This window comes from Oreochromis aureus, linkage group 19, assembly GCF_013358895.1.
Source record: "Oreochromis aureus strain Israel breed Guangdong linkage group 19, ZZ_aureus, whole genome shotgun sequence".
NCBI lineage: Eukaryota > Metazoa > Chordata > Actinopteri > Cichliformes > Cichlidae > Oreochromis > Oreochromis aureus.
Window position 1 is genome coordinate 4,971,566 of NC_052960.1, and position 10,660 is coordinate 4,982,225.

The window sequence follows — 10,660 nt, forward strand, 5'->3', positions numbered from 1 at the left end:
TTTTGTGGAAACAGTAAGTACCTTTGGTATTGCCCATTTAGCTGATATAGCTTCTTGTAGGCATAAGTCTTAGCCTGTCTCTGAAATGCACATGCTAAAATTTTGACCGCTGTCACAAACTGCATAATTTGCAAAGCTTTCACTCATAGCTGCCTGCCTTAATAAGGTTTGCTACATTTGTTCAAATAGATTTTTATCCTCATGTACCAAAAGTGCCTAAGAATGATTAAACTAGTCTGAAGTTTTAACTTATTATAGAGAGAAGAAATTCCTTTGGTTAATTTTGTACATGATACTCATTTTAATTGGAAAACCACTCCATGCATGAATGTTGTTGAGATATAATCAGTAATGTGCAAAACAGTGGTTCATCTTCTTCTATCAGCTTATCTGTGGTGAACCCTTGTACCAATGTGCAAACTGAGTGAAAGTGCATAGTGAGGGGGAGTAGGGCCTGCATTGGAATTGGGCCAGTCTCTCTTTGTCGAGGTCCTGGTGAATGTTTTGCAGGATTATTGGTTTAGGATTACAGAGTTGTGGTCCAGCTTTGAATAACAAAAATTTAATTGGGTTGTTTTGTTTTTTGGGAGGTTTAATACTTAATGATTGTTAGGTTGACAATACTAGTTGTATTTTAATAAAGTTTTTTTTTTTTTTTTTTTTTTTTTTTTAACTTTCTGGAGCCTGTAAACTGTTTGCACTGATGTTTGCTTTAACTAATACGAGTATATCCACCCTACCTGTGCAGACTGCCAGATTGGAAACCTGCTACTGTTCATTTGATATTTACTTCAAAATGAAAAATTCTGGTGTCTATCGCCTTACAGAGCTAGAGAAAGATTTTCTGAAACTTCACTGTGTATGCAGTTAAAGTTAGACGAGATCAGTTAGTTGGTAAGATCATATTCCACTTGCCACCGGGCCTTTTGAAATGTTTGAAGCGATGCAGGAAAGTTTGCATTTGTTTTCTGACGTTTCTGAGCTTCACAACTGAAATAAATTGAAAACAAGCGATCAGAGTGTCAAGACAAGTCACACCTGATAAGAAGGACATGGTGGAAACTTTAAAAGCTGCTATTGTCAACACCAGACTGCAACAGACTTTTTGCTTAATTGAGCAGAAACAGAGAAGTTTAGGAAAGCAGCTGAAAAACACCATTGCCAAAATAGTCTGAAGAAAGTGCAGCAAATGAGTGGTATTCATTAAAACTACCTGCCTAAGAATGTGCAGTGGATACTGTGGCTTCCTATCTCTGGTTATGGATTAGGTGGATGTGTGTTTTTCCAGTGCAACAACTGGATGCTTGTTTAGATTTGCATAGTTTGAAAGCTGGATCTGGAGTTTTTTTTCAAAGCAGTGTTTCCAGGACTTTCCTGCTGGACAGCTCGCTCTGACATTGTTCTGCTGTTGGACTGCTGTCTATGTGTGTGCCCAGTCTGTAGCAGTTCTTAGCTGGCTGGTATATGTCGCTATCTTGTGAATGTGTCAAAGTACACACTTACACATGAAAGCCAGAACCAAAGATTTTTATTGCATCAGGTGCTTTATCTTGTAATGGCTATATTACAAGGTGGTGGGTGGTAGGTAGATTTCAAGGCAAGTTTTCGGGCTGAGCTGCTAACAGGAAGGCAGAGAAGTGATCAGGAGGAGCAAGGGAGAAACAGTATTTCTTAAAGCGTGGATCTGTGCCACACAGAAAAAAAATGATACCAGCAAACTCCTGGTGTTGAGCAGACACAGTGACTTTATTCATTCATTTAAGCTTTCATTGTTGCTTGGCATAAAGGTCTACCCTGTCGTTCTTGTATGAGCCAAGTCATAGAGGTAAGCATGGCTGGCTTTGTCACTTGAATCGACAGAAATTGCTGCAGTATCCTCTCTCTTATCACAAATTCTACAAGAAACCAGCAGAAGGACTGCTAAGGGACAAATTGTGGCATCAATCCTAGCAGAATAATTACAACACAGCCTGCCAAGTAAAGCAAACATTTATATTATTAGGCTGCGCTCTGTAAATCTTAGCTAGACACACATCATACAGACTTTAATGACATAAAAACCAATAAAACAAGAAAACAAATCAGGAGTCTCACAGACTAATCTGTTTCATGCCATTTTTATTTATCCATAAACACAGTTGCATTTTTATTTTTTGCTTATATGAATTCATATGAACGTCCACAGAGGAATTCACTGAACTATTTAAACTGATTGTAGTGATACACTACTGGATTTATTGTTGCTGGAAGCAGCACAGTGGTCTTATGGTGGAGAAACACTCATGACCGCCCGGATGCTGTGGAAAGAGAGAAGAAAACTGAGTTTCACTTTTGCAAATAATAACTTGTGTTTTTCTTCAGCTGTGAAAGGCAAATCTACCATTTGCAGTTCTTCATGAGTTCAATGGCATCATTGGCTTGATCCAAAGTCATGTTATGACTAATAAACTCGTCCACTTTCAACTTCTTGTCCAGGTAGTCTTTAACCATCTTGGAGACGCCGTCCTTACTCTTAAATCCTGAATCGCAAAATTAAAATAAGAGCCACATTTTAGCACATGTAAACTTAAAGCTCCTTTATTTGTGATTCATCAGTCAGTGATAATAGTTATTGGTGGGGACGTAACAGTTTAAGGTCAAGGGGTAGTTGTGGGGAACAGTAAAAACAGGACCAGGAAAGAACGAGAAGGAAGCCAAACAAAGCAGTATGGTGAGTATTAAGTTCTTATTATAAACAATCCCAATTCAAAGAGATCGTTCTTATTAATAAAGCGACGTTGCAAAAAAGAAAAAGGTCACAACTCAGTCTTATGTGTCTAAAGAAGGTGGAAGAACACACAAGCAACAAAGAATAATGCACTTCTGAGGCCCACAGGCCCACCCTAGTTGCTCCCACAACTCCAAACTGCACCAAGGACAACCACACCATAGTACCTCTCCATTCCCTGACAATCAGCGTAAAGACAAAGAGAAAACCCGTACCACGCAGTTCTTCCCTAACCTATATAACATCTGAGAGCTAATTGCTGACTGGGTCCAGGTGCTGAATGAGGGAATGAGCAGCAGCTGCATCCTGGAGCGAGGGCAGAGAGAGAAAGAGAGCAACACCACACCCACACACTCCCACAGCCTCACAGGATGTAAAATAGACTGATCTCACCTCCAAACATGGAGCCCTTCCACGTACGTCCAGAGATGAGGTGAACCGGTCGAATAACTATGTCATGCAAGTCTGTCCATCCAACAATCACACTGACACCCCAACCTTGCGCAGAAGACTCCAGGGCACTGCGCTAGATGGAAAAGAAAACAGAGTCAGTAGATTAAAGGGCTTCTTCAATAATTAAAATCAATTATTACATTTTAAATGCTAAGAAAAAAAAGTGTGCTTGGTTAACTTTATTTCATGCTCCATGTTCTTATGTTCTTAAACCACATTAGATTAAATCTCCCTACCATGACTTGCACATTCCCAACACATTCCAAGGAGTAGTCCACGCCTCCACTGGTCATCTTAGTGAGCACTTCATGGATAGGTTTATCATGATCTTTGGGGTTCACAAAGTCGGTGGCTCCAAATACTTTGGCGTTCTCGAACTTGTCTGGATTGACGTCAACAGCAATAATCCTTTTGGCTCCTGCAGCCTTGCAGCCCATGACTGCAGCCAAACCCACAGCTCCCAGACCAAACACGGCACAGGTGGAGCCTGATTCAACCTACAAGATGAGGGACTTAGTCACTTTGTGCTGGGTATAGTAAAGTTCTATTATGTAGAAACAAAATACATGGAAATATTCTGTATCTTCTAATGAGTGGTAACTCTTGCCTAAGCATTTCAATCTTGATTTTAGTTTTAAGTCACAAAAATGGCTCAATTTATTCTCCCGGCTTTGGAAATATTGTCAGAGCAGATTTTTAATGATGCAGAAATGCCATTTCAATAGACCAGTTCTGTCCTCATACAGGGAGTGATAACATATTGTGTACTCTGGGTACTCTCTTCCTGATAAGGTGATTATGAGTTTGACCTTTTGGTGTTAAGCTGGGAAACTTTGGGCCAACTTTAGTATGGAAAAAATCCTGATATCTTTGGTTGTGGCACCAAAACAAAGATCCTACCTCACACAGTGAGAGAGCTTCAGAGTACTGGCCTTCAAATGGTCTTGTGGCTAGTGATAAAATATCTCAGTGTGACTCTGGCTATAGCCTGCATCTACTAAACCACCAATAGAAATGCAACATGACATGACTCGGCACCAAAACTTGTGAAAAGACGAATTACACCCAAGACAGAGTGAGGTGCTATGTGCAAAACAAAATACTTGAAATGCAAAGAAAGAAGAAAATGTAGTTGTGCTGTGGCAGCCGAAGCATGTTTGTATGTTGTGACCTTCAGCTGCTGTCTCTGCTCCAAGAGTGACATAACACAAACAATGGAGGAGTATCATCATGCACCTTGTCCCTTATTCAGTGAGTATCATTGTAAAGTCTTCATGCATCAAACTTAACTTTGCCGTAACACATGATGTGGTTTAAAAAGAATTAACAGTGGTGAAAATGATCACGACTACATGAGTTTTCACTGAGCTCTATGTAGTCCACTTCAATAGCTTGTAGAACCACCATTACAGCATTAACCATTTATGCATAACTTTATCAGTCTCTCACATCTGTGTGGATTAACTCTGCCCCAACCTTCTTTACAACACTGCTTTGCAGGCATTCATTTACTTCCTGACGATGCTCAAGAAGGTCCATCTTTAACCACATCTGCTCTTTCTATAGTTCCTCCTTTGAGAATTTCCTCACCTACAGAATATTTGTGTGTTTTGGAAATATGGATGTGCAAAGAGTTGTAAAAACAACAGAAAAGATCACAAATGCATGTCCCTTTATTTTGGAAGATATCCATACCTCCCATTGCCTGCAGAAGACATTCAGTGTTTTCTTTGTATTATTGTAGAGTTTTTACCTTATGATATAAAGCGCCTTCGGGCAACTGTTGTTGTGATTTGGGGCTATATAAATAAAACTGAATTGAATTGAACTGAAAAGGACTCAGTACCACCAAGCACACAAATTCTTTCAATTTTTTCCTCAGGCAAAAAGCTACAGGTCTATCAGCATTGACTGAAGTCAGCATTGATATCACGCACACCATGTAGATACAACTGTTCAATCGTCTGAATGAAACTTTTGACACCTTTGTTGTATTTTTATTAGTGCTACCATACACCATCTTGTAAATCTTCCCTTTCACTCTTGGTGTTATCCTTCTGTCACAAATCACCCCGACCCTGTTCTTGTTCACTCCACCCTTCTTCTCTTCTCTTGTCTGCTGCTTTGGGTGATTGAATGAATGAATGTATTTATAGTCATTGTATATACAATCAAATTACAGTGTCTCTCCTTAACCATACATTTGCATATTTATTCCAAGTATTTAAAGTCCTGTACCTTTACAATCTCTGTTCTTCACAACCTCACCTCTCCACCTGTCTCTCTCTCTCATCCACACACATGTATTCTGTCTTGGTTCTGCTGATATTCATTCATCTTCTCTCCAGAAAGTGCCCCCACCACTACAAGCTCACTCCCACCTGTTTCCTACTCTCACTACAGATCACAACGTCATGTCCAGACATCATAGTGGAGACGTGAGGTTGAGATACAGGGTGTGGTGCTTTCTATTATGGCCACACATCTCTCATGTGGCCTTGTTTGTCTGAAGGACATTGTTCCAGATGACTTCTGTGTTCTTTTTAGAGAAAAGTCTTTCTACTGGCAAACTCTCTAAACAAGCTCCACTTATTGAGTCTTTTTTTTTTTTTTTTTTTAAATTGTGCTGTCATAAAGTTTAGCATTTACAGTTGAGGCCAAAATGATTAGCCCCCCAGGAATTAAGGAACATTTTCCTAAACTTCTTCCCAATGTTTGCAGTGATATAATCAAAATTCACCAGTGCTATTTGGTGGCTTCTGGTACATTTTGTAATATAAAATATTTTTAGGCTTGCTTTATATCAAATATAGTAAAAAAGGGGTGGTCAAAAATATTAGCCTCATGTGAATGTTTGCTTTCAAAACACACCTACAGTAATTAACCAATCAGCTTTGAAATCACACCTGCGCAGCCAATTGGCTTCCTAACGACATTCAGTCAGCATCAGCTTGTCTTGCAACAAGACAATGACCCAAAACATACATCGACATTAGTCCAACAGTTCCTCAAGGACACCAAAACCAAGATCCTGGAGTGGCCCGCACAGACCTCAATTCTATTGAGAATCTGTGGCGAGTGCTCAAAGTGAATGTCCATGCTTGGAAACCATGCAATTTGGACCAGCTCGAACAATTTGCAATGGAGGAATGGAGACAACCTAGTAAAGACCCACTCTAAGAGATTGTTGTCAGTTGTGGCTCAGAAAGCGTACAGTACTGACTAATTATTTATTTTGGATGTCTCATTTTTGCCCTTTCTTGTTTCAACTCGGTGCATCAATAAAATATCCTAATTATAGTGGACATTGTTAATGTTGGGGAAAAAAACACTTGTTGTTAATTAATGGTCGATTTCATACTGAAATCAAGAGTGTTGTCTAATTTCATGGGGGGGGGGGGGGGTAATAATTTTGGCCTCAACTGTAACATGCTATCTGAGGTCTGTAGAATCTGAGATGTAGCGCCTGGGTTTTTTTTCAGTTTCTGTGGGGTGACATCTGCTCCTGTCAAGATTTTGGCATTTTGTTAATGTACACCTGAATCCTCCAGACCAGCAAAATGTCAAAACATCTGCGTCTGCTCTTCCTACATTGGTTTAAAGTGCCCTGACATGACATAGGGCCTCTACAGACACACTTAAAAGATTTAAGCAGCAACAACTGCAGGGTTCACTTCCAAAAACAGGCAAAATTATGTATGAACTTCTTACTCTGAAAGAGAGAACAAGAGCATTTCCAATTCCCACAGCCCAAACTACAAACCTTAGCAGTATTAACAGCTGCCCCATATCCAGTGCAGATCCCACATCCAAGAAGACAGACTTTGTCCAGAGGAGCAGCAGGATCAATCTTAGCCACAGCTGTCTGATTGATCACAGTGTACTCAGAGAAGGTGCTGGTCCCCATAAACTGCAGCACCCTCTTCCCTTTACAGGTAAACCTGGATTCCACTCCAGCCATGATGGCCTGATTAATCCTGGTCCTGAACAAGAGAACTTATGTTACAATTAAAAACAACATTTTTTTAAAGGCACGTGTGTAATGGTCTAACAGTCTATGAACAAAACTAAAGATAAAATGGATCACAGGAGATGAGTGCTCACCATGCTACCTCACACTGGTTGGTCCTGGGATTCTTACATAAGTGACATTCTTTACACTGAGAGAGGAAAAGAGGAATCACCTTGTCTCCTGAAAGAAAACAACAGTGAAACCAAACAGAATATTTCTCATGCTTCTTTTTAGAAGCTTTGCTGATGCTGTTATTCTTGAGCTGCGTGACCTCAGTCGATGGAGAATATTTACTTAATTTGCTAATAAGTATTATGATTGAGTGGCCTGGACCACAAGATCCAACTGCTTTAAACATTTAGTTGTACCAAGCTGCCAAAAGAGAAACTGCAAACATTTAGATTGTAAAAAAAGACTTACTGGTTACTGTATTTTTTCCCATCCCATTAAGCAGACATGTACTGGCTTGGCTGTGAACGCATGAAACTGATAGGACTCTTTGGAATTCAAAACTGACCTGGCTGAAATTCCGTAACTCCAGGCCCCACGCTCTCAACGATGCCGGCTCCCTCGTGGCCGAGGACAGTTGGGAAGCCATCTTTATGCATACTCTCGAAAAGATGGTACAGGTCTGAGTGGCACACCGAGGTGGCCACAATCTGCACAAAAGCTAATCATTAAAGACTGTAAACCACTGACATGCTATCCAACATTTCATTAAATGGACCTTCCAAACTGCATCAAGCAAGCTGTTTTTAACACAAGGACAAAATAAAGTAATAAAAAATGTAACAAAACAAAGACACATAAATATGAGTCTTGAAGGTGGACATCTCCTACCTTGATGCGAACCTCATTGGCCTGAGGTGGGGCTACCTCAATCTCCTCAATCACTACAGGCTTGTTGGGCTCCCAGGCTACTGCTGCCTTGCACTTGATGACCTAAAAGGCAGTGACGAAAAAGCTTCCAAGTATGGCATTTGCTACAAAGCTACAAACACTGAAATTCTTTAACTTCTAAACTGTGATAATCTATAATCTGAAGTGCATTCAAATAAATCTGCCCCAAGATAAGTCTTTGCAAATGGTATGAAGTCAAGAGAATGACCACACACACAACACTTGTGTGTCTGTGTGTGTGTGCTACAGCTACACAGCTATCTTACAAAGTGCTATAACATAATAGAACGTTTATATTATGTCTCCATCCTTAGTGTTGTAAATGACGTTGCACTCAGAGAGGGATGTTTAACTGTCAAATTAGCTGTTAAGCCTGAAAGGCTTTCATTCCTCACCTATGTATGCTCCAGTAGAAAAGAAAAAGTACATAGTGAAGCAATGATCAGCAGTTCAAAGTCCACACAACAGTTATCTGGCAAACATAAGATTTATTACTGCTGTATTCTTTTACGCTGATTTGCTTTTCTTCAGTTGATACATTTCTTTTTAATCTACAGCAATAAGTATGGTTTGTGTGGGATTCGTAAACATTGGCTTTCCTTTACTGCTTTTTTTAACCAACCAACAGAAAGCGGCTGAATATGTTTAAACTGTGTGCTGAGCCAAGGACATGTGCTATGTAACTGGGGCAAACGGGAATCACAGACACACAGGGAAAGAGGAATTTAAGCTTAAGCAACTGGTAATCCTGGTAGAAAAGAAAATCAGCTTGAAATATTTTTTTGTTTTTTCCCACATTTAAAGCGAGGTTACAACTAAAAAAAATGGGTAAAATACAGGGAGAAATGCATGAAGACGACACATGTTGAATGCAGATACTGCCAAATAACTCATTTGTTAAATTACACTTACCTTTCCAGCTGTAGCCATGTTTGTTGCCAAGAATAACGTCCACAAGTTAATGTGAAGGCAAGGAGTGAGGGAGGACTGCAGCTGCAGGACACGAGAGCGGGGAGCGGAAAACAAAGCTCCGCATTCAAGGTTTAGATAATACCGAGACATTCGGGTGGTCAAGGACTTTAACCTTGCATCATTATCTCCTCCATTTTCCACTTAAGTGCATAAAGAGAGCAGATTCTGTGTAAAATCAATGGTTATATATATATGTGTATATATATATAAAAATCTGTTTCCAAGGAGCCAGACTTTCATGCAGCTTTTAAAAAGAGGTCTTGAGCAATAGTTCTCTGGGCTTTTTCTTTGGGCATTGATTGCTTTTTTGATCATTTTCAGTCCAGATATATAAACCATGTAACATTGAGCTATGAATCATTCAAGTATGATGACCCGAGATATACATCTGCCACTTAAATTCATCAGTCCACTACCAAAGCCTTATTGGAAATGATCTTGGTGGAAAAAATTTTAGCCAGTGATATTGGGATCACTGGCTAAAATGCTAAAACAATCACTGGGATCGGATTACCAAAGGCTTCATTTTTTAGCATAACACACTGCCAATGCAGTAAAAGCATACCTGTATAGAAAAAGTACACACAGGAACACTTCAATATTTAAGCAGTGCAAAATCAGGACTGAGAATAGAACAAAAGGCAGTCAATATCCAAAAAGAGCTTTGAATGTACTCCAAAAAGCCCAGAGAACTATTCCAGGCAAGTAAGCTGGCCTAAGACAGTTCAGGCTGTGCTGAAGACTAAAGGTGGTCAAACCAAATATTAACTCCCAAGCTCATTAGAACTGTACAAACTCTGTTTTTGTCTTATATACTTTATTTGGATTTATGTTTATACATGGTTTAGTAAGTCACCGCACCCATTTCCCCCTTTTTTTTTTCTGCTAGTAAAATATAAAGAAATAAAAGCCTGATTCCCGACGTCCTACTGGATCTGGTCACATATTACTGTATGCAGCCTATTCTTGTACAATCCCTGCACCAGCGTCACATTGCAGCCAAACTGGTCAAAGTTCAAACTGCAGTGGTATAATCAAGCAGTGTCCCCCTACTACACACAGCAATGTGTATAACGTACGGACAGCTACAGTACATACAAAGTAATAAGAAAATACTAAATCGAGGCGATGTGTCATGGTGCAGGATACTGAAGGAGAATAGAAGACTGGAACAAGGCCTTGACAATTAAAGAAATACTAAAGTACAGCAGATGATGCTAAATTTACTGTCATCATTTATCTGCTGCAATAAAAGCCGGTATCAGTAAATATAACACCTGATCAGGAGTGCTACAAAGTTTTTAATTAGCTGCGGAGCTGCAGGTGTCAAATCAGAGAACATGCACATAAATCTGTTATCACATGTAGTTTTATGGGCTGATATAATTTCATTTGGTATGTCTGCTGTTTCTCTGCAATGACATCTCTTTTTGCAAAACTTCAGAAAGAAAGTGGCAGCAGGGCTGCTTGGGGACAAATCCTGGAGTCCATCCTAGAAGAATAATTACAACACTGCCTGCCAAGTTAAGCAAACACTGGTATTATTAGGCTGGTCT

General features: G+C 39.7%; 1 protein-coding gene across 1 annotated transcript; it reads right to left on the reverse strand.

Moving 5' to 3' along the window:
• Positions 1 to 1,722: 1,722 nt before the first annotated feature.
• On the reverse strand, positions 1,723 to 9,195 carry LOC116314141 (alcohol dehydrogenase 1-like). Its single transcript, XM_031732043.2, has 9 exons — positions 9,045 to 9,195; positions 8,073 to 8,174; positions 7,750 to 7,891; positions 7,325 to 7,412; positions 6,984 to 7,203; positions 3,457 to 3,717; positions 3,161 to 3,293; positions 2,381 to 2,519; positions 1,723 to 2,297 (listed from the first exon to the last, which is right to left on the reverse strand). Exons 1-9 carry the CDS (start codon positions 9,192 to 9,194, stop codon positions 2,264 to 2,266), a joined length of 1,269 nt encoding a protein of 422 aa, XP_031587903.2. The 5' UTR covers position 9,195; the 3' UTR covers positions 1,723 to 2,263.
• Between the last annotated feature and the right edge of the window lie 1,465 nt (positions 9,196 to 10,660).

Excerpts from the sequence above, each read along its gene's own strand:
- LOC116314141 (XM_031732043.2), bottom strand. The coding sequence starts at position 9,194 with ATGTCTCGGTATTATCTAAACCTTGAATGCGGAGCTTTGTTTTCCGCT. Across the intron at positions 7,413-7,749 it reads AGTTACGGAATTTCAGCCAG|GAGACAAGGTGATTCCTCTT; the intron begins GTCAGTTTTGAA and ends GTTTTCTTTCAG. Across the intron at positions 2,520-3,160 it reads GAAGGGCTCCATGTTTGGAG|GATTTAAGAGTAAGGACGGC; the intron begins GTGAGATCAGTC and ends TTTGCGATTCAG.